The 23,818-nt window shown below is 29.2% G+C and overlaps 1 protein-coding gene across 8 annotated transcripts in view; it reads left to right on the top strand.

The window, feature by feature from the left end:
* LOC119610065 (calcium-binding mitochondrial carrier protein Aralar1) overlaps positions 1 to 23,818 on the top strand; it is a 50,873-nt gene that overhangs the window by 23,096 nt on the left and 3,959 nt on the right. For 3 of the 8 annotated variants that reach the window (XM_037965148.1, XM_037965152.1, XM_037965151.1), the window contains 9 exons: positions 15,313 to 15,465; positions 20,210 to 20,372; positions 20,441 to 20,532; positions 20,598 to 20,792; positions 20,861 to 21,084; positions 22,964 to 22,996; positions 23,199 to 23,365; positions 23,436 to 23,554; positions 23,617 to 23,787. In XM_037965148.1, the coding sequence (XP_037821076.1) occupies positions 15,313 to 15,465; positions 20,210 to 20,372; positions 20,441 to 20,532; positions 20,598 to 20,792; positions 20,861 to 21,084; positions 22,964 to 22,996; positions 23,199 to 23,365; positions 23,436 to 23,554; positions 23,617 to 23,787 (1,317 nt within the window). Of the gene's footprint in view, positions 1 to 12,897; positions 13,258 to 15,312; positions 15,466 to 20,209; positions 20,373 to 20,440; positions 20,533 to 20,597; positions 20,793 to 20,860; positions 21,085 to 22,963; positions 22,997 to 23,198; positions 23,366 to 23,435; positions 23,555 to 23,616; positions 23,788 to 23,818 lie in introns of those variants that run through there. The other 5 variants (XM_037965150.1, XM_037965155.1, XM_037965154.1 and 2 more) reach the window with 3 other exon arrangements.

The following is a 23,818-nucleotide window of genomic DNA, read 5'->3' as shown; positions in this document are numbered from 1 at the left end:
TACTGGATGCTGTATTTATTGAGCTTATAAATAGATTTTTTGCGCTAAGGTTATCAGGGACAGGAAGGACCACTGCTACTATACTTTAAAATTGATTGGAGATTTTCTTAGGCAATCAAAGAACTACTCTTGAAGAGTTGGGGGAAAGGGGAAATTAATCCAATAAAGACGATAAAGTATATACAATTTTAAGCTGTTTAATTTTGATATTGAAATAAAGAAGGAAGTCACCCATATCGCCTTTAGAAGCAACATATAGTTTAGTTCCCTTTAAATTTTCATTCACCTTGAAGGGAAAATTGTTATCACTAATAATTCATTCACAATAGTTGATTTTGTTCACAATAACTATTCATTGTTTACAAAACTCTATCAAAAAAATTTAAAAGGAAACGTGAAATTTTGAATGGCGATAATATCTAGATCCAGTTATATTTTTCTATATCACGAGTATTTTGTAGTAAAAATTATATATTTTGAAGTAAGTTGGAATATTTTAAAAGGCCTAAAACTCTGCCACAGTCATCTTTAAAAAATCATACAAAAAGATGAAAAGAAAATATAAAAAGATATAAATATAATATTAATCCTTAGGGTACGTCATAAATACTTTGAAATAATTAAAAATCCCTATTTAAATAAATATATTCATATAAAAGTAAACAAAGTGCACAAAAGCAATAACTTAAAAAAAATCACAACAAAACACTTTAATTCTCTCACATTCTATAAAAGTGTGTATATTTAAAATATCTTTTCACTTGATAAGACAAAAAAAAAATAAATAAATAAAATCTCAAAAATTTGCATGACATGCCTCTCATATCTATTGTTTATGTGTCCTTCAGTAAAATTTATAACTGTCATACAGTTTTATGGATTATTTTTTGTTTCTAGCAACAGTTTTCATATTAAAGACAGTAGAACATTTTTAAAATTGTATAAAGTGACATTTTTGGCGCTCACTTTTTAAATGTGTTAAAGTTTAAGACAGGAAGCTGACAATTTTACTTAAGTGTTTTGGTTTATGGAATAATTTTGCTAACAAAGTGAAATTTTACCGTGGTTTTGTTACACCCTACAATATCATAGGGAATTGAAAATAGATTTTATACCCACGCTTGACCGAGGCATATCGGCTGCTATAACGACTATTTATAATATTGGTAACTGTTTCATTGTTTCACTTATTGGTCACTTTAAAAATTACTGAATTATACATATGGGCAATTTCATATCAAGTGACCCAACTCAAAAAATCGATTTTGACCAAGGTTAGTACTATTGGATAGTAGGCCAGGCACAAATTTTCAGCGCTATCGTTCCAGAGCTGCCGGAATTAGAGGGGTCAAAGTTGGACATTTTGATCATACAGGGTTTTATTCAAATGAGTGTTATTTTCACCAAAGGAGTTCAGATAGCTATTTTTTCATTGTTAAAAAAAATATTTTTTTTTAAATTTATTTTTTTAATATTTTTTTTGATTTTTTTTTTTTTTTCAAAAAACTCCTTTTTTTTTGCTCACGAGAAAGATTATAGTCCCATAATGGGATGCGAGTGGGATATCATCAAAATCGGATGACATCGATTTTTAAAGTTAGGTCACTTGACACGAATAACCCATATACCAGAAAACATTTCGAAAATATATATTTTTTATGAAGAATTTGTTTTCAATTTAATGCCATAAAATTGCATAAAAAATTATTTGATAACACAAGCCTGCAAATTTATAAACCTGCGACGGAAGTATACTTGTCTAAAAATCTCATAGTTTCATTATCACATCTGGAATTCGAGATATCGTCCTGTTAGTTAGTTTGTTAGTTAGTTAGTTAGTTAGTTAGTTGGTTAGTTAGTTAGTTAGTTAGTTAGTTAGTTTGTTAGTTAGTTAGTTGGTTAGTTAGTTAGTTAGTTAGTTAGTTAGTTAGTTAGTTAGTTAGTTAGTTAGTTATAGTTAGTTAGTTAGTTAGTTAGTTAGTTAGTTAGTTAGTTAGTTAGTAGTAGTTAGTTAGTTAGTTAGTTAGTAGTTAGTTAGTTAGTTAGTTAGTTAGTTAGTTAGTTAGTTAGTTAGTTAGTTAGTTCGTTAGTTAGTTAGGTAGTTAGTTAGTTAGTTAGTTAGTTAGTTAGTAGTTAGTAGTAGTTAGTTAGTTAGTTAGTTAGTTAGTTAGTTAGTTAGTTAGTTAGTTAGTTAGTTAGTTAGTTAGTTAGTTAGTTAGTTAGTTAGTTAGTTTTTAGTTAGTTAGTTAGTTAGTAGTTAGTTAGTTAGTTCGTTAGTTAGTTAGTAGTTAGTTAGTTAGTTAGTAGTTAGTTAGTTAGTAGTTAGTTAGTTAGTTAGTTAGTTAGTTTAGTTAGTTAGTTAGTTAGTTAAAGTTAGTTAGTTAGTTAGTTAGTTAGTTAGTTAGTGTATGTCGTTAGTTAGTTAGTTAGTTAGTTAGTTAGTTAGTTAGTTAGATAAGTTAGTATTTAGTTATTTAGTTATGTTAGTTAGTTAGTTAGTTAGAGTTAGTTTAGTTAGTTAGTTAGTTATGTTAGTTAAGTTAGTTAGTTCGTTTAGTTAGTTTAGTTAGTTATGTTAGTTAGTTAGTTAGTTAGTTAGTTCGTTAGTTAGTTAGTTAGTTAGGTTAGTTAGTTAGTTTAGTTAGTTAGCATTAGTTAAGTTTAGTTAGTTAGTAGTTAGTTAGTTAGTATAGTTGAGTTCGTTTAGTAGTTAGTTAGTTAGTTAGTTAGGTATTAGTAGTTAGATTAGTTAGTTAGTTAGTTAGTTAGTTAGTTAGTAGTTAGTTAGTTAGTTAGTAGTTAGTTAGTTAGTAGGTAGTTAGTTAGTTAGTGTATGTTAGTTAGTTGTTAGATGTAGTGAGTTAGGTAGTAGTTAGTTAGTTAGTTAGTTAGTTAGTAGTTAGTTTGTTAGTATCCTAATGGGAATCAATCCTGTGACCTCCTGACTATCTTAAATCACTCTAATAGTCCGGAGGTCGTACTACATCAATCACTCTAAAAGATCTTCGAGAAAGAAAGCATTACTGGACCTGTCTATGTTCGTTAATGGTGTCCAGGTGCAGCTGCAATTGCTGGTGGTTTAATCACAATATTTTACAAATACGAACTGGAAATGAAAAGGAAAATATGTAAATAATGAACTTGTGTTGCTAATATTGCCGTGTGTACCCTCATATACACATATTTTTATTGTTGGTCCATTATTCTGGCTGCACACTCAAGTTCGATTTTATTTGCAGCAGGTTAACCAAACAACCTTCCATGCAGGCAACATTAAAACATTATGCATATTTCATAGGTTATGTCATTACGATATGCCCAAATACTGGAAACACTTTATATATTCCAATATATAAAATAATAAAATATATAATTGAGCGCGAGTTCTCACTCTTATGAGATCAACCAGTTTTAATTATTTTATAACACAATTAGACCCTTTTTAATGCACATTTTTTAAGCATATGTCTAATTTATATACTATATAAATAGGTATTTCTTTTGGTAGGTGATTCAATTTGTCAGTTGAACAAAAACAATAATTGGTATAAATAATTTATGCATGAGAAGAGATGAAATTAAATAAATTTGTACAAAAACATGCATATATGACCTTTACATTGAAATATGCGAAAAATATAAAATTGTTTATTAAAAAACGCTCAATTTATTTTTTTATATATAAAATACAAAAATTTTTACCTTTGTAGTTGTTATTTTAATAAGTCAGAGTAATGTAAATGTTTGCATGTTTATAGCATAATATTGGCGTGATTTGGAACCTCCTAATGGGACCACCTGCTGTATTTTTACAGTTATCAAATATAAACGAACAAAAGAGAAAAACTAAAGCACATAACGGTATTAAAACAGAGACCAACTCGAACCGGTACCAAAACAAAAACGGAACAAAAACAAAGAATCGAAAACAAAATAAAAAATATGACGTCTGGCACTAGACTCAATTTAAATAGTGACATCAATTTGTTTTACATACATAAAAGGAATGAAAGAGTTTTGAAGGAATGTAGTTTAATATAAAATTCAAAACAAAATATGATCCAAAGAATCACCCATATCGCCAATAGAAGTGAAATTTTTTTTCCCTTGAAATTTTCATTCCCCTCGAAGTCAAAATTGCTATCGTAAACTTGCAGTGAACAATACATTCACAATAGTTAATTTTATATGCCGCAGTTGTTCAATGTTTACATACAAATTCCATCACAAAATTTCACGTTGAAATAATGGGCCGATTTCAACCAAAATCGGTTCGTCCTACTCGCACCAAATCTTCATTGAATTTTCTTTAAAACTGCGACCTGTACTTTGATTCAAAATTTACATGGACGGACGAAGGACCGATTGAAATACTTAAAGGTGGTTGTAGGACCAATATTTACAAACATCAACACAAACTTATAATACCCTCTCACTATAGTGTTGTAGAGTTTAAATATAGAAAATTTAAACCTTCTAGCCCCCCTCTTTTAGGCACTAACTTGTTTTAAACATGGCTATATCGTCTTAGAATCGTATAAGGACCCCGAATTAATACTTTAATGGGCCTACGACCATCATTTAGATATAGGTATTACAAACGAAATGTTACAATTAACAAGGGATCACATTTTTACTTCGAACGAAACGAATTAACTCCTTTAAATGACTGGAATTTTCCATAAATTTTTTTTGTGTACCGACTACATACATACTTGTTTTTACTGCTGCATTTTTTATTATTTTGGTAAACAAATGTCTTTTATATCTTTGGCATTTCTGTGTGTGTGTGTTTGAGAGTCTGTTGTGGAAAAACTTGGCAAAGAAATGCATACTTTTGTTTTTCGCATTTTCCCCTTCCCTGCTTCCTTAATGAAGGTCATTTTCATTGTATTATTTACAAGAGTGTGTGTATGTCGCATAATAAATAATGTAGTGAATGCAACAACACAAATTATTCATATTCATACCTACATACATACATATATACGGGACCAACTAATGGGTGTTCCCGTTTGTGTAGAGAAAAAATAAGATACTGAAGTTCCCACCAAAAATTAAAGATCGGTTGATTCTTGGGTCTGGGTCCAAGGATAAAAAGGTAACTTTAAGGTTTTCCCAATATTTTCTAATGAAAAAAAGCTTTCAATGGTACATCTGAAATTTTAAAATTTTTGAACAGATTAATTTAATATAATTAACTAAAATCATAAACCTCATTAAAATTCACCGTTTTTTGTTATAAATATAAAAAAAATCATAAAACTCCCAAATAGGACCTTTTTATCTATTGATATAGCTTGCCAAATATAAATGTTAGCATGAAAATTTTGAGAAATGGCAACTTAGAATGAACTAAATTTTCATTTTTTGAAACATCTATTTTAAGGCCACCCTAATGTACATACTTACATACATATGATATACATGCATTATTTTATATAAAGAAAACAACTTAATAAAGGGAAGAAAACAAAAGTAAACAAATTATGTACGTATGGGTATGCAAGTCCTTGTTTATTATTAAAAGTAAATAAGACAAAAATTTTACAAAATGTAATTACACGCACTCACTTTGAACTTAACACAGAGTATAATAAAATCTACTTTATAAAATATTAATATAGAATAAAAAGGGTTTAATTTTCTGGGATTATCTGTGTAAAATCTTATTAGTCTCGCACTTGTTCTAAGCTATATGTATATATTTAGTTCTTCTATGACAGTTACCACTAACCACTAGTTGAAACAGAATCCATGTTATGTTACAGAGAAACATAATATGAAGAAATAAAAGATAAGGCTCTCACATTTCCTCGAGATCCAGATACTAATAACAGACCGACAAATTTTTAACCCAAAGACCAAAGAATACTTTTCTAAAGGATTGAGCTGGACGAATCTGGCTCTCAAAAATTAGGGCCGTTTTTGATACGTTATAATTACTTGCCATCTGAAAGTCTCTTAAAATGAAGGCTTAACATCGAACATGTCTTCATTCTTCTTCGTGATAAATTGACCTTAAGCTACGACACTCAGTTCACAAAAACTGTTGTCCAATTTTTCAATGTTTTTTCTATAAAATGACTCTATTAATCAAGCGTTGAAGTTGACGGAATCAGTCAGATTTTGAGTCGATTGGAATATCCTCCGGTAGGTATAAATCCAGCACTATTATAACGTCGTTATAAATAATATTTACAAAGCATAATACCCAGATGGGCTGGAAAGAATTCAGCGCGGTTTAATCTATCAGAAAAGCATAACATGGTCTCAGTGTTTTGACTATTTTGAAACGTTAGTTAGTTAGTTAGTAAGTTAGTTAGTAAGTTAGTTAGTTAGTTAGTTAGTTAGTTAGTTAGTTAGTTAGTTAGTTAGTTAGTTAGTTAGTTAGTTAGTTAGTTAGTTAGTTAGTTAGTTAGTTAGTTAGTTAGTTAGTTAGTTAGTTAGTTAGTTAGTTAGTTAGTAGTTAGTAGTTAGTTAGTTAGTTAGTTAGTTAGTTAGTTAGTTAGTTAGTAGTTAGTTAGTTAGTTAGTTAGTTAGTTAGTTAGTAGTTAGTTAGTTAGTTAGTTAGTTAGTTAGTTAGTTAGTTAGTAGTTAGTTAGTTAGTAGTTAGTTAGTTAGTAGTTAGTTAGTTAGTTAGTTAGTTAGTAGTTAGTTAGTTAGTAGTTAGTTAGTTAGTTAGTAGTTAGTTAGTTAGTTAGTTAGTTAGTTAGTTAGTTAGTTAGTTAGTTAGTTAGTTAGTTAGTTAGTTAGTTAGTAGTTAGTTAGTTAGTTAGTTAGTTAGTTAGTTAGTTAGTTAGTTAGTTAGTTAGTTAGTTAGTTAGTTAGTTAGTTAGTTAGTTAGTTAGTTAGTTAGTTAGTTAGTTAGTTAGTTAGTTAGTTAGTTAGTTAGTTAGTTAGTTAGTTAGTTAGTTAGTTAGTTAGTTAGTAGTTAGTTAGTTAGTTAGTTAGTTAGTTAGTTAGTTAGTTAGTTAGTTAGTTAGTTAGTTAGTTAGTTAGTTAGTTAGTTAGTAGTTAGTTAGTTAGTTAGTAGTTAGTTAGTTAGTTAGTTAGTTAGTTAGTTAGTTAGTTAGTTAGTTAGTAGTTAGTTAGTTAGTTAGTTAGTTAGTTAGTTAGTTAGTAGTTAGTTAGTTAGTTAGTTAGTTAGTTAGTTAGTTAGTTAGTTAGTTAGTTAGTTAGTTAGTTAGTTAGTTAGTTAGTAGTTAGTTAGTTAGTTAGTTAGTTAGTTAGTTAGTTAGTTAGTAGTTAGTTAGTTAGTTAGTTAGTTAGTTAGTTAGTTAGTTAGTTAGTTAGTTAGTTAGTTAGTTAGTTAGTTAGTTAGTTAGTTAGTTAGTTAGTTAGTTAGTTAGTTAGTTAGTTAGTTAGTTAGTAGTTAGTTAGTTAGTAGTTAGTTAGTTAGTTAGTTAGTTAGTTAGTTAGTTAGTTAGTTAGTTAGTTAGTTAGTTAGTTAGTTAGTTAGTTAGTTAGTTAGTTAGTTAGTTAGTTAGTTAGTTAGTTAGTTAGTTAGTTAGTTAGTTAGTTAGTTAGTTAGTTAGTTAGTTAGTTAGTTAGTTAGTTAGTTAGTTAGTTAGTTAGTTAGTTAGTTAGTTAGTTAGTTAGTTAGTTAGTTAGTTAGTTAGTTAGTTAGTTAGTTAGTTAGTTAGTTAGTTAGTTAGTTAGTTAGTTAGTTAGTTAGTTAGTTAGTTAGTTAGTAGTTAGTTAGTTAGTTAGTAGTTAGTTAGTAGTTAGTTAGTTAGTTAGTTAGTTAGTTAGTTAGTTAGTTAGTTAGTTAGTTAGTTAGTTAGTTAGTAGTTAGTTAGTTAGTTAGTTAGTTAGTTAGTTAGTTAGTTAGTTAGTTAGTTAGTTAGTTAGTTAGTTAGTTAGTTAGTTAGTTAGTTAGTTAGTTAGTTAGTTAGTTAGTTAGTAGTTAGTTAGTTAGTTAGTTAGTTAGTTAGTTAGTTAGTTAGTTAGTTAGTAGTGTTAGTTAGTTAGTGTTAGTTAGTTAGTAGTAGTTAGTTAGTTAGTTAGTTGTTAGTTAGTTAGTTAGTTAGTTAGTTAGTTAGTTAGTTAGTTAGTTAGTTAGTTAGTAGTTAGGTAGTTAGTTAGTTAGTTAGTAGTTAGTTAGTTAGTTAGTTAGTTAGTTAGTTAGTTAGTTAGTTAGTTAGTTAGTTAGTAGTTAGTTAGTTAGTTAGTTAGTTAGTTAGTTAGTTAGTAGTTAGTAGTTAGTTAGTTAGTTAGTTAGTTAGTTAGTTAGTTAGTTAGTTAGTTAGTTAGTTAGTTAGTTAGTTAGTTAGTTAGTTAGTTAGTTAGTTAGTTAGTTAGTTAGTTAGTTAGTTAGTTAGTTAGTTAGTTAGTTAGTTAGTTAGTTAGTTAGTTAGTTAGTTAGTTAGTAGTAGTTAGTTAGTTAGTTAGTTAGTTAGTTAGTTAGTTAGTTAGTTAGTTAGTTAGTTAGTTAGTTAGTTAGTTAGTTAGTTAGTAGTTAGTTAGTAGTTAGTTAGTAGTTAGTTAGTTAGTTAGTTAGTTAGTTAGTTAGTTAGTAGTTAGTTAGTTAGTTAGTTAGAAAGAAATTTGTAATTTACAAAAATTGACTTTCCATACAACCTTCCAAAATCTATTTCAATTGCACAAAATTTCAAAATTTCTTAATTATTTTCCAATGCATTAATTAGATGATACAAATCTGCTGTTGTTTTTTCATAGAAATGCACAAATAAAATAAGATTTTTAAATTACATTGACGTCATTAAACAAATAAAAATACTGGCATTATCTGGCCAAGTAGCATGTAGTAACAACAGATGAAAATCTATTTGTATATGGAAAAATATTAAAAAAATAAATAACAAAATATAAAAATTGCTTTCAATGATTAAAAATCCATAGATTAGCGAAATTCAATATTTTTTCCAATTTAAATCCAAGCAATACATCACGCCGTGTTCATTCAATCTTCAACAAATAACAGTGAATCAACAACTTTGCTGGTGGTCGTCTGGCCATCATTCGGTGACTTGCCTAAGGAGACCGACACATGCTAATTCTTATCATTTATTTATTTCATTATTAATATTTGTTTTTACACTGATAATGATGAACATAATAATGAATTCATATAATTTTAACCTAAAATAAAAATATAAAACTTAATAATAAATATTTTTTTTTTTTTGCAATAATAATAAACTTATATTAAAAGTTGTAAATAATAATATTTATTTATTTTTGTAAAAATTTTCACACTTGTTGTTTATTGCATTGACGTCGAAATGTTAATGAAATTTCTATAGGGAAAATATAATAATTATAAAAAGTGGTGGGGGAAAGGGGGTGAGGTGCTGATTTAAAATGAATTTGTTGCAAATGACAACCTTTAAATTTAAATTTTCTTTTTAAGAAATTGTAATGAAAAACATGTTTTTGTTTTTTTTTTTCGTACACATATGAAGATGTTATTCTTTAATTAAATTGTTTTTAATTTAATGTAAAATAAATAATAAATTTTATTTTGTTTTTCATTTATACTATATGTCCGAAGGCTCATATTTTTCTACTAACCAGGTAGTAAATACAATCTAATGCAGAAATGTTGAGAACTTCAAAATCTTTTTGAATAAGCAAATATATTTCAATGTTCGCCTTCTATAAAAGTCCATACATAGTTTGTCTCTATCAAGAACCTTAGATTTTCTAAACAAAATAAGATTTGTAAACCTTCTAGCTTTGACATAGCTAGAATCTTTGTAAGCCTAGTACTTTAAGTAATCATGGGAATTTTTCACCATCTATCTAGATATTTGCTCACTAATCCCTTGCAGTCTCACAGTTTCCCAAAAGAGATCTATGGAAATTTCTCAAAAGTATTATCACTATTTAAAATCCAATGTATGATATTTTTATTGCACTAAGTACATATTTAGACACATTAAAAAACAAGTAAGAATTTATAGTCGGGCATGGCCTACAATATGATACCCTACACGAGTGATTATGTTACAAATTTTTATTATTTTTATACCCTACACCACTTTAGTGGGGAGGGTATATTGGGTTTGTGCTGATGTTTATAACGCGCAATAATATTGGTCCTATACCCACCTTAAAGTATACCAATCGGCTCAGAATCATTTTCTGAGTCGATTTTGCTATGTCCGTCCGTCCGTCCTTGTAATCAAACTACAGGTCGCAATTTTGAAGATAATTCAATGAAATTTGGTACATGATCTTCTATTGTCGCAGGGACGAAGCCTATTGAAAATGGTTAACATCTTTCCATTATTTCACTTAGCCCCCATACAACTGAACCCCAGAATAGGGCTTTTAAACCTTGTAATCAAACTACAAGTCGCAATTTTGGAGATAATTCAATGAAATTTGGCACATGATCTTTTATGGTACCGCAGACGAAGCCTGTTGAAAATTGTTTACATCGGTCCATTATTTTACCTAGCCCCATACAACTGAACCCGCCAAATAGGGCTTTTAAGTTTATAATTATGTTCAATATACTCATATCTCGACAAAAAGCTGCAAAAACCAATTTGTCAAAGGTGTAGGGTATTATATAGTCGGCCTCCCCCGACTATAATTTCTTACTTGTTTTAATAATAAAGTATTTAATATAATTTTTAATTTTAATTCGGAAATATTTTAATAATTTGTTGACAAAAAAGGGATTTTCTAAGAGGGGGTTATATGAGGGCAGGGGGTTATTATTGTCCTATCCTTATAAATTTTGGTAGAGGGATTTACGTTAGTTATTTATGCAGAATTTTGACTATCAAGTCTTTTTCTGAAGTGAACTTTGTATGGGGGATAGAGTCAAATGAGGCCCGATCATTACGAAAACCAGCAGTATCATTAAGACTTATATAAAACTAAGTTTTACGTATTTTTGAAGTGATAGAAGAACATTTAACATATTTATGAGCTCAAAAGCCGTATTCGGGGGATACGGTTGTATGGGGGCTATACGAAATAATAGACCGATTTTAACCATTTTCAATAGGCTTCGTCTTTGGGCCAAATTTGTTTAAATTAACTTGAAAATTGCGACCTGTCAAGTGCGCAAAAGGTTTATATGGACACACAGACGGGCGGACATAGCTAAATCGACTCAGAAAGTGATTCTGAGCCGATTGGTATACTTTAAGGTGGGTGTATGACCAATATTTTTGGGTGTTACAAACATCAGAACAAACGTATAATACCCTCCCCACTATAGTGGTGTAGCGTATAAATATTAATTGTAATACTATATTTATCATAAAAAAGCTTTTTTGTTCATAAGAGATCCGATTCTTATTAAAAACAAACATACATATATACAAACATTACTCAAATGGTAAGAGAGTAAATATTCGCAAATTGATAAGAACTACTTGTATGTATCAAAAATACACTCAACTCAAATGTGAGTGATAGATAATGAAAAAAAATATTGAAAAATAATCGAAAAAAAACAACAACATTGGCTGATGCAAACTCAAACGTAAACAATATTGAGAAACATTAGCAGTTAATCAGACTAGACTGACAAAAACCAGAAACTACATATTATTTTAGTTAGAGATGAGCAAGTGAGAGGTGATCATGCGGCAGAATGGAATTTATAGGCGGGATTTGAATAACGCATCGTATATGGACGAAGAAAGAAATCTTGTTATCCCGATGGAATTGTACTATATTCATATATTACGAAATTTTATGATGATCGACTCATAGTTCGTTGATCGCACAACGTTGATCATTTCGTCATAAACGATCATAATTGGTCTAAACTCTGAAAAACTGTTTAACTTCCATAAATGGATTTAAAAGGCATTGCTTGAAAATGTAGTGAAATTTTACAGTATGTAGATTACTGAGAGCTCAGTAATAGCTCTATTCCCTAACGAAAATCTTGCTAAGATTCTGAACTGTTTTCTAAAGAAAATCTAGCGTAGATTCTAAGTTATTTTATAAAGAAAATATATCTTAGATTCTGCAAGATAGAATTGTAATTTACAACTTTTCGGAAGAGTTAAAAAGAGCTGATCAATGATTTTATTCTCAAATATCGAAATTAGCATTAAAGTTAAAAGAAAATATTGTAAAATTGTACCATGTATTTCTTATATAAAATGAGAATTGTATAGATCAAAGAGTAAATATATTTCGATGTTAATTTTGCGGAAAATTCGAATGATCTTTGGCTGCATGTATATTTCTCTATAGTACAAAGTTCCATTCAAAGAGGTGACTAGTTAGTTGGTCTCTCACTGACTCATCTCTCAAAAAGTTAAAGTTTATATTTATTGGCTAGACAAGCGATCGACACAAACAAAACAGGTATACATTTTGACGATCAAACAAAAACCATATGTTTTCAAAATACACAACATGCGGACCGATAAACGCCGAACACATGCTCGATAAATACGCCACATTTAATTAACTAGATTTTGAAAATAAATTACTAATTAATACAGAAACTTAAAAAGATAACAGAAATCTAAATTTCCGCAACAATTTCACCATTAGTTCTTGGAGCGACATCACGTTTCAGCAAATTGTTATCAGACAAATGTTGGACGGATCTTAAAATATGTTTTTGTCATGTTTTTTTTTTATGATTAAAAAGTTCGCATATACTCAACTCCATTGGGGAGATCATACATAAAGAGAGTCCAAAATAGGGGAGAAGACTAAAATAAAAACAAACAACAAATAAACTTCAAGTAGAATACAAATACAATATGAGCGAACGAATATTTTTCTTGATGTTTTTTCTTCACTATGCCATTCTGTTCTGCTTTGTTTTTTTTTTTAATTTTTTACTTTTTTTACACAAATAAAAATTCCCGCTCACCGGGTTCAATAGAATTGAGGTTGAATTTCTTCTTGATGTTGCTGCCATTTTAATGAGTTTTTTTATTTAGTTGTTATTTCGTCGACGTTTGAATTGGTTGTTTCGTATCTAAAACGTTGATTGTTGACGAAACGCGTGTGCGGTTTTAATGTGTAATTTATCGAAAAACTATATAGATAAAGTTGAACAAAGTGGAAAAAGGCGTTATAGGAATTTCCTAAAGTTCCTAAATTGATTTTTCTCCACTTTTAGCATAAATGTTATAAACGATTGAAACAAAAAAACGGGGAATTCGATTACGAATAATTGCTGTAATTAAGAAAAAATATTCTGTTTAATTGTAAAAGAGTACTTGAAATTCTAATTGAGCCGAAGAGAAGTTTATCAGACAGAGAGTGAAAATGCCGCTAAAGAAAAAATCCCAAAGTGTAGGTTGAGTGAAATCATATTGATCTTAAAATTATCTTCTCTTCTTTTTCGTGACACATTATTTAATTGTTATGGAATATACAGAGAGAGAAAAAATTTGTAATAAAAACGTAAATGACATAAAGGGTTTTAACCCTGGGAGTTCTAAGATAACTTTTAACTAAAATTTAGCTTAGATTCAGAGCTTTTTCTTACGAAAGTATAGCTCAGATTGTTAACTGTTTTTATACATCAGATTCTGAACTATTCTTTGAAGAAAATCAGTCTCAGATTCTAAACTATTTTCTAAGGAAAACTTAACTCACAGTATGTACTTTTATCCACAAAAAAAAAAAATAACTCATATTCTACTTTATCTTCTAAAAAAGATCTTAATAAGATTCTGAACTATTTTGAAATAAAAAAACTACCACAGATTCTGAATACGAGCTAAGACTCTGAATTATTTTCAAAAAAATATCTAATTCTGAACTAATTTCTAAAGAAAACCGTAATCAGACTCTCAGTAAGTTTTTTCGAAAAAAATCTTCTAGAGAAAATCTATCTCAGTTTCAGAGCTTTTTTTATAAAGAAAATCAAAAAAGATTCTGAGCTATTCTTAAGCGAAAATCTAACTTAGTCTTTAGGCTGTTTGAAAATAATACCTAATTCTGAACTAAAATCTAAATCAGACTCTGAGGTCTTTTCCAAAAAAATCTTTTTCAGATTCTGATGAAAAACTAATTCAGATTTTGATTTAGTTTCTATAGAAAATCTAGCTTAGATTTTGAGCTATTCTCTAACGACAATCTAGCTCAGATTCTGATCTGTTTTCTAGAGAAAATCCATCTCAGATTCAGAGCTATTTTATAAAGAACATCAAAAAAGATTCTAAACTATTCTTTAGCGAAAATCTTACTCAGACTCTAGCTCAAATTCTGAGCTATTTTATAAAGAAAATCAAAAGAAAAAATATAACTCACAGTCTAAGCTATTCCTTAACGAAAAACTAGCTCATATTGTGAGTTATTTTCTAACTAAAATCTAGATCAGATTCAGAGCTATGCTATTGAGCTAATCTAGTTCAGATTCTGAACTAGATTAGAAAAAAACTATATTAGTTTCTCAGCCATTTTCTAAAGAAAATCTATCTCAGATTCTGAACTATTCTCTAGAGAAAATATAATCGAAAATCTAGTTCAGATTCATATTTTATAAAGAAAATCAAAAGAGAAAATATAGCTCAAAGTCATGGCTATTCTTCAATGTAAATATAGTGCAGATTCTGAGTTAATTTGGAACTAAAATCTAGATCAGATTATGAGCTATATATTTTTTAATGAAAATCGAATCAGAATCAGTTCAGAGCTTATCTTTAGCGAAAATCTAACTCAGACTTTAGGCTGTTCTTTCGCGAAAATCGAGCTCAGATTCTGAGCTATATTATAAAGAAAATCATAAGAGAAAATATAGCTCAGAGTCTTGGCTATTCTTCAACGGAAATCTAGCTCAGACTTTAGGCTGTTCTTTCGAGAAAATCGAGCTCAGATTCTGAGCTATATTATAAAGAAAATCATTAGAGAAAATATAGCTCGGAGTTTTGGCTATTCTTCAACGGAAATCTAGCTCAGATTCTGAGTTATTTTTTAACTAAAAACTAGATCAAATTATGAGCTATTTTCTCGATTAAAATTTAGCTAACTTTCTGAGCTTTTTACTGACGAAAATCTAACTCAGATTCTAAGTAAATTTTTAAAATATTTTCCAGCAAAACCTTTACAAAGTAAAGTGTTAAATTAACAATTCTCCAAATACATTTCAATTCTTCTCTGTACTTTTACTCTTATAATACTCTCTTTTTGTATAATTTTTTTTGCTCTTAAATCATTAGTAACACATGTTGCTTCTAAATGACCTTGTTGTAAATGTTCTTATGACTTTTATTTTTTTAATTGCATTTTTTTATTTTTATCTTACATTCTATTTCCTACTTAAAAATACAAATTATAATACTCATTTGAAATTGTAAATTTAATCTCTTATATGTTTCGCTCTCTCTTTTTTTCTACTTAAAGGGTCACTCGTTTTTAAAACGTGCCAGCACCGATAAATTACGTGAAGTCTTCCAAAAATACGCAACCTACGAAAAGAATGGTGAACATTTTATGACTAGCGATGATTTTGTAAGGAAATTTTTGGGTTTATTCACAGATGCCGCATTTAATGATGTAAGTATTATTTATTGTAATTGAAAAAAGCTATTACATTGATTTTAAACAAAAAACTATAGAAACAAATTGCTGATAAGCAGAAACAAAAAAAATGTATCAAAAACTAAGCAAAAAATACAACAGTAGTAAATTAGCTAAATTTTATAGTTTATACACTAAAAAACTTTGCAAAAAAATGGCAAACATCCAAATTATAGAAGACACACAAAAATTCACACCCACCACTATAAATAATGGGGGGATCGACTAAATTCTTCTTTCTTACTTTTATACTACAATTTACAATTGTTTTGATTTGTTTTATTGTTGTTCGTCTTGTTTGTATCTTTAACCCTCAATTGCTTTTGGGTTGTTAAATTGTAAAAAAATAAATTTATGATCTTTTATAGCAATTTGTAATTTAATGTTTGTTGTTAAATTGCGGATACACTATAAATTGTTTATAGATGTCATTTAAAGGAATGTAATCATTTTTCATGTAAGCTCTATAATTTTTTTACCTCTGATTAGTCTTCGTTAAGAAATTGCATAATTTTTGAGATTTTTTTTTTTATATTATTAAAATTTTGTACAATATCTTAAACACAATCTTGCTCAGATCAAGTTTGTTTAGATTCTGAACAATTTTTTATAAAAAATCTTGCTCGAATTCTGAAAAATTTTCTAAAGAAAATCTTGCTCAAATTGTGAACAATTTTCTAAGAAAATGTTACTCAGATGCTGAGAAATTTTCTGTAGAAAATCTTGCTCAGATTCTGAGAAATTTTCTATAGAAAATCTTGCTCAGATTCTGAGAAATTTTCTATAGAAAATCTTGCTCAGATTCTGAGAAATTTTCTATAGAAAATCTTGCTCAGATTCTGAGAAATTTTCTATAGAAAATCTTGCTCAGATTCTGAGAAATTTTCTATAGAAAATCTTGCTCAGATTCTGAGAAATTTTCTATAGAAAATCTTGCTCAGATTCTGAGAAATTTTCTATAGAAAATCTTGCTCAGATTCTGAGAAATTTTCTATAGAAAATCTTGCTCAGATTCTGAGAAATTTTCTATAGAAAATCTTGCTCAGATTCTGAGAAATTTTCTATAGAAAATCTTGCTCAGATTCTGAGAAATTTTCTATAGAAAATCTTGCTCAGATTCTGAGAAATTTTCTATAGAAAATCTTGCTCAGATTCTGAGAAATTTTCTATAGAAAATCTTGCTCAGATTCTGAGAAATTTTCTATAGAAAATCTTGCTCAGATTCTGAGAAATTTTCTATAGAAAATCTTGCTCAGATTCTGAGAAATTTTCTATAGAAAATCTTGCTCAGATTCTGAGAAATTTTCTATAGAAAATCTTGCTCAGATTCTGAGAAATTTTCTATAGAAAATCTTGCTCAGATTCTGAGAAATTTTCCATAGAAAATCTTGCTCAGATTCTGAGAAATTTTCTGTAGAAAATCTTGCTCAGATTCTGAGAAATTTTCTATAGAAAATCTTGCTCAGATTCTGAGAAATTTTCTATAGAAAATCTTGCTCAGATTCTGAGAAATTTTCTATAGGAAATGTTACTCAGATGCTGAGAAATTTTCTATAGAAAATCTTGCTCAGTTTCTGAGAAATTTTCTATAGAAAATGTTACTCAGTTTCTGAGAAATTTTCTATAGAAAATGTTACTCAGTTTCTGAGAAATTTTCTATTCAGATTCTGAGAACTTTTCTATAGAAAATGTTACTCAGATTCTGAGAAATTTACTATAGAAAATCTAACTCAGATTCCGAGAAATTTTCTATAGAAAATCTTATGCAGATTCTGAGAAATTTTCTATAAATAGTCGTGGTCAGAATCTGAATAAATTTCTATTAAAACTCGTGATCGTCTCATGTCATTCTCATGTTTCCTAAAAAGTCGCAATCAAAATCTTATCCACTTGCTATAAAAGATCATGTTCAGATTCCGACAAAACTTCCATAGAAAAAATTCTTTTAAATATCATCTATTAATTTACTTAATTTGAAATTAAACTAACTTGCTAGTGATAAACTTATCGGGTGATTAGACGACTTAAAATTGTTTACTATGTACTAATTTTCGAGCAGTAAAAATGTATACTCTCTAAACTTCCTAAAACAAACACACCAGCAAACTATAATTAACACTCGAAATCACCCCCTTTAATTTAATATAATTTTTTTGTTTTCATTTATAGCAATAATTATTGTCGTAATCATAATAATTCTGGTTGTTTGTTTGTATGACGTTTTGTATTTAACCGATGAACGTCAAAACAAAGTCACTTATTAGACGCGTGTTAATCATGATTGCACTTAAATAATGTTCATTTAAGTTTTGTTGTTTATTAAAATTTAACACAATTATTATTGTGATTACCTTAGACATAATATGAAATATTTATACTAGTAAGAACAAGTTATTGATTTAATGAAATTATTATCTTAGATCAGTCTAAACTAATCAGTCATTGAACAATTTGTTCTATATTTTTTTGCTATTTTTTTGTTTGTTTAGTATTTGCTTTATTCTGGTTCTAATTCTTTATTTGACCTTGACACGTGATGTGTATTGTCTGGCTGTATTTTGGCTTTATAATATGTATTGACTTTAACCACTAATTCCTTTGTTTAAGAAATGAATTTGATATAAAATAAGTATGAAAGAAATATATTTTTTTTATTTTTATATTAATATAATTTAAGAGTGATATTTATCAATTATTGCTAAATTTTCGTATCAAAACGTCCAATGTCCATGAACTTCATTTCACAAAAAGTGTGTCTCCTTAAAAAGAACACTAACCGAACATTTTTGATGGGGAATATATTGCAGACCCACATTGGCCACATTATATTTGGAGTAATTTGCCATTACAATTAAGTATAGGAATAGTATTTTTTTTTTTTGGTAATTTACAAACTCAAGGATTTTTTATTACTTTTTCAGTTAGCATTTTCAATGTCATTTGTGAGTTTTACTGTCATGTCTTATGACATGCGAATGTCATCTGCGTGAAACAGTTTATGAAAGTTTTGATTTATTAAATTTGTTTTAGACTGTATTTATTTTAAGGTATAAAAATTTAACTTTATCAATTAATTTTAATTAAGAAACTAAATAGATGATCTGTAATAATTGGTATTGTATAGGTTCTACTGTAGCTATAATGTGGGTAGACCCTACGCTCCGACATATGTCCAATTACACAGTGCCCAGTAATTATACCATTTAAAAGTCTAATTGAGTTTTTACTAAGAGACAAGGGAGTCCTAGTCCTATCCGTTGTCAGAGTGGGCCAGAGTAGTCTCGATATTCTACAAGTGGTGATATTTGACCACCTAAGTTCCGTCTCACTCAAAGCCCAGTCATCTATCAATTTTGATAGAGTCGCCATGTGAGTGTAAATATCCCTTTGCGCAAGGGTTAAGTCTAGGGATGACCCTTTGGTTGCTTATTCATCAAATATTTCATTTTCCGGGATGCCCGCATGTCCTGGAACCCATATCAACTCAACGTGATGTTGTGTCAGTTGTGCCTATAATTGAATACAATTGAGAAGACATTTCTACTTAATAACATTGGAGTAATGAGCCTTGATTGATGCAAGGCTGTCCAAGTATATATGTATGGTCGAATTTTTGAGAATTAGTTCCCGGATTCTTCTCGCGACTGTATCTCTGTCTGAAGAACCGTGCAGAAAAAGATTCCGAACCCAAGCCCCTTTCTGTCTTTGAGCCATCACGTCGGCCCTTAGGACAATGTTCGCGGCACAATCATCCCTTGTCGGTATTCTGGTCTTAAATGACCTATTAAAATTCAGTGTAGATAGTGTGTAGTCTAATAAATTTCCCAAAATTGCATTTTATTAAAATTGAAAAACTCTAGACCCGGATTATAATAGTACAGTGAAGACTATATTAAGCCTTGACTAAAGTCAAGATTTTATTCGACACTATTAGTTGATTCTATATTTAAAACAATAGATGACTCTACAGTCAAGACTATAATCAACTATATTCGACAGCATAGTTTGCTCCTTAGCTCTTGTTAGGACCCAATCATGTGTTTAACAGTCGGGATCCACAAAACTTTGGGTAGCAGAACTTCTCAAAAAACGTGCATAACTTCTTCCGACGTACAGTCACAATCTTACTTCTGTTTATTTGAATTTATATACAGAAATTTGTAAATTTAAATCGAAATTTTTAAGCGTATAGATAAGACTCTGAGGGAGCTACATATGTGATCGTTTAATTGACTGATAAAATTGTTCAATTGCTAAAATAAAACATAATTAATATTGTTGTAAATATGACCCAATAAACTTTCCATTCATGATTTTATATACTACATATTCATTTTAATATTGTTAGTAAGCTTTTTTTCTGTCTAGCCTACTTTGATTGTATCAACCTAATTAAAGGCACGTCTTCCATACAGACCAAAAACTTTTTTCAAATAGACAGACATTCCCAAATAGATAACACTATCAAAAAAAGTGCTTAGGTACTACTAGCCCAGTCATAAAACAACAAATATTTAGATAGATTAGAATTTAAATATAAAACTTACCAAAATGTTAAATCATGAAAATAATCATAATTTAAGATTTAATATTCAGTTCATACCGGTTTGAAATTAACGGCCTAAGGTCATGTACATAATTTATAGAAAAACAAATTATAAAGCCATTTAATAAACATATTTTTCAAAATTCTTTATTTTATTTCTAATTCAAATTGCAGGAATCAGTGCGTTTATTAGCGGGTATTGCTGATACAAGCAAGGATGGACTTATATCATTCTCAGAATTTCAAGCTTTTGAAGGTTTATTATGTACACCAGACGCTTTATATAAAACAGCTTTTCAATTATTCGATCGTCAAGGCAATGGCACAGTATCCTACAGTAAGTTTTAACACCATATACTTTTTAATCAAATTTTAAACTTAATTAAATTTTAATGAAATTTTTAGGTGATTTTGCTGATGTCGTACAAAAAACTGAACTACATTCAAAAATACCTTTTAGCCTAGACAGTCCCTTTATTAAACGATATTTTGGTGAAGTAAGTAAAAATGTTTGTTTAACACTTTCTTGAGGTGAAACTTTAATCAAAACCTATTCTTGCAGAAAAAACAACGTTTAATTAATTACGCTGAATTTACTCAATTACTTCATGATTTTCATGAGGAATATGCGATGGAAGCATTCCGTAGCAAAGATCCAGCTGGTTCTGGATATATTTCTCCATTAGATTTTCAAGATATTATGGTTAAAGTTAAAAAGCATTTACTCACCGCCGATGTTAAAGATAATTTAGTAGCCGTAAGTTGTTTTTCTATAACTAACAATTAAAGTTTTCTTTAATTATTAATTTTTAATGCTATTTATAGGTTACTGAAGGCCATAAGGTAAGCTTTCCATATTTTATGGCTTTCACATCGTTGCTAAATAATATGGAATTGATAAAACGCATCTATTTACATTCTACACAAGGTAATCGCACAGAACCAGTTACCAAAGATGAACTTTTATATGCTGCTCAAACTATGAGTCAAATTACACCCTTAGAAATTGATATTCTATTTCAATTGACCGGAGCTCTACATCAAACTGGGTGAGTTTTAGAAGACTAATTAGTTATAGTTTTTTTATACATGTCTAAAATATTAAGTGTCATCTATCCTTTAGTAGGTTAATTAAATATTGAAAGTTTTTGAAATTATTATGATGAATATTGTACTCTGAAAGAGTTACCTATGGGTCGTGAAATTAGGGAGATACTTATTACTATCCTCGACCCCTTTTTAGACATGATTTAATTAATAATATAGATAGATCTATAGTCAAGACTATAGACTGATCTATAGTCAATAGTATAGAATGATCTATAGACAAGACTATAGAACGATCTATAGACAAGACTATAGGCTGATCTATAGTTAACACTATAGACTGATATATGGTCAAGACTATAGACTGATATATAGTCAAGACTATAGACTGATCTATAGTCAAAACTATAGACTGATCTACACTATAATAGACTATAATAGACTGATCTATATTTCTAGACTGTCCTATAGTCAAGACTATAGACTGATCTATAGTGAAGACTATAGATTGACCTATAGTCAATACTATAGATTGATCTATAGTCAAGACTGTAGTCTGATCTATAGTCAAGACTGTAGTCTGATCTATAGTCAAGACTACAGATTGATCTATAGTCAACACTATAAACTGATCAACAGTCAAGAATATAGACTGATCTACAGTCAAGACTATAGACTGATCTATAGTCAAGACTATAGACTGATCTATAGTCAAGACTAAAGACTGATCTATAGTCAAGACAATAGATTGATCTATAGTCAAGACTATTGTCTGATCTATAGTCAAGACTACAGATTGATCAATAGTCAAGACTATAGACTGATCTATAGTCAACACTATAGACTGATCTATAATCAACACTATAGACTGATATATAGTTAACACTATAGACTGATCTATAGTCAAGACTGTAGACTGGTCTATAGCCAAGAATACAGATTGATCTATAGTCAAGTCTATAGATTGATCTATAGTCAAAACTCAATGGTCAAGACTATAGATTGACCTGTAGTCAAGACTATAATCTGATCTATAGTCAAGACTATAGATTGGTCTATAGTCAGGACTACAGATTGATATATAGTCAAGAAATGAGAAAGACTGATCTATAGTCAAGAATATAGACTGGTATATAGTAAATACTATGCATAGACTAAACTATAGACAAGACCATAGACTGATCTATAGTCAAGACTAGACTATTCTATAGTCAACACTATAGACTGATCTATAGTTAACACTATAGACTGATCTAAAATCAAGAATATAGTCTGATCTATAGTCAAGACTATAGACTGATTTATAGTCAATACTATAGACTGATCTATAGTCAAGAATATGGACTGATCTATAGTCAGGACTATAGACAGATCTATAGTCAAAGCTGTAGACTGATCTATAGTCAAAGCTATAGACTAATCTATAGTAAAAATTATATACTGATCTATAGTCAAGACTAAAGACTGATCTATAGTCCAGACTATAGACTGTTTTATAGTCCAGACTATAGACTGTTGTATGGTCCAGACTATAGAGTGTTCTTTAGAACAATAGTCCAGACTACAGTTCTATAGTCGAGACCATAGACTGTTCCATAGTCCAGAGTATAAATATGACCAAACTATAATCTCTAATATAGTAAGTAATCTTAAAAATAGACACACTCTGAGCAAAATTTCCGAGTATTATGATCACTATTCTCATGCTGATTTCAAAAACGTTCAACATGTAATTTATTAGATTTCAACCTGTTAAATATTAAAATCATAATGTCATTTTACAAAAAGTGTAGAAACTATTAATAGCAAATATTATCCCTCTTTTGTTTCTCTTTTAATGTTAATTGTTAAAAAAAAAATGTAAAAAAATTTTAAAAATAGTTGGTGGAGACGTAAAAAGATACAAGCAAGTAGGCAAGTGTTACAACATTAACCCATAAATATTTTATTACCAAGACTCCTCTTATGGTTTTCGTTAACATAGTTTTTTTTGAGTTTTTTTCTAACTCCAGACCAGCCCTTTACATTTCTAGATCCCTTTATGTTAATAATTGTTCCTTATAATAATATTTTAAAACATAAAGTAAACAATTTTATTTAATTATTAAAATTTCAGCCGCATTGTCTATAACGATTTAAGCAATATTGCACCCGAGCACTATACGAAGCATATCACCACTAGATTGGCTGAAATAAAGGCCGTGGAAAGTCCAGCCGATAGATCAGCATTTATACAAATTTTAGAGAGCACATATCGTTTTACGTTGGGCTCTTTGGCAGGCGGTAAGTTTAACTGATTTTATTTTAATAAAAATAAAAATTTTAATAAATAATTTTTCTTTATTTTCAAAAGCCGTGGGTGCTACGGTTGTTTACCCCATTGATTTGGTCAAGACACGCATGCAAAATCAACGCACAGGCTCATACATTGGTGAGGTGGCCTATAGAAATTCCTTTGATTGTTTTAAAAAGGTAAAAAACATGATTCTTTTTTGGAAAAAGTCTGCATTATTTTCATATACTTTATATTTTAGGTCATACGCCATGAAGGTGTTTTGGGTCTTTACCGTGGTCTACTGCCTCAATTAATGGGTGTGGCACCCGAAAAAGCCATCAAATTAACTGTCAACGATTTAGTGCGTGATAAATGTACCGATAAACAGGGTAAAATTCCATTGTGGTCTGAAATTTTAGCTGGTGGTTGTGTAAGTTTTATTTTGTGAAGAAATTTGGACG

Source organism: Lucilia sericata, unplaced genomic scaffold (genome assembly GCF_015586225.1).
Source record: "Lucilia sericata isolate MDLA Ls3-8-SP2 unplaced genomic scaffold, ASM1558622v1 Contig001110F_arrow, whole genome shotgun sequence".
Classification (NCBI taxonomy): domain Eukaryota; kingdom Metazoa; phylum Arthropoda; class Insecta; order Diptera; family Calliphoridae; genus Lucilia; species Lucilia sericata.
Note: the sequence above shows the minus strand (reverse complement) of the source record. Positions and strands in the feature narration are given on the sequence as shown.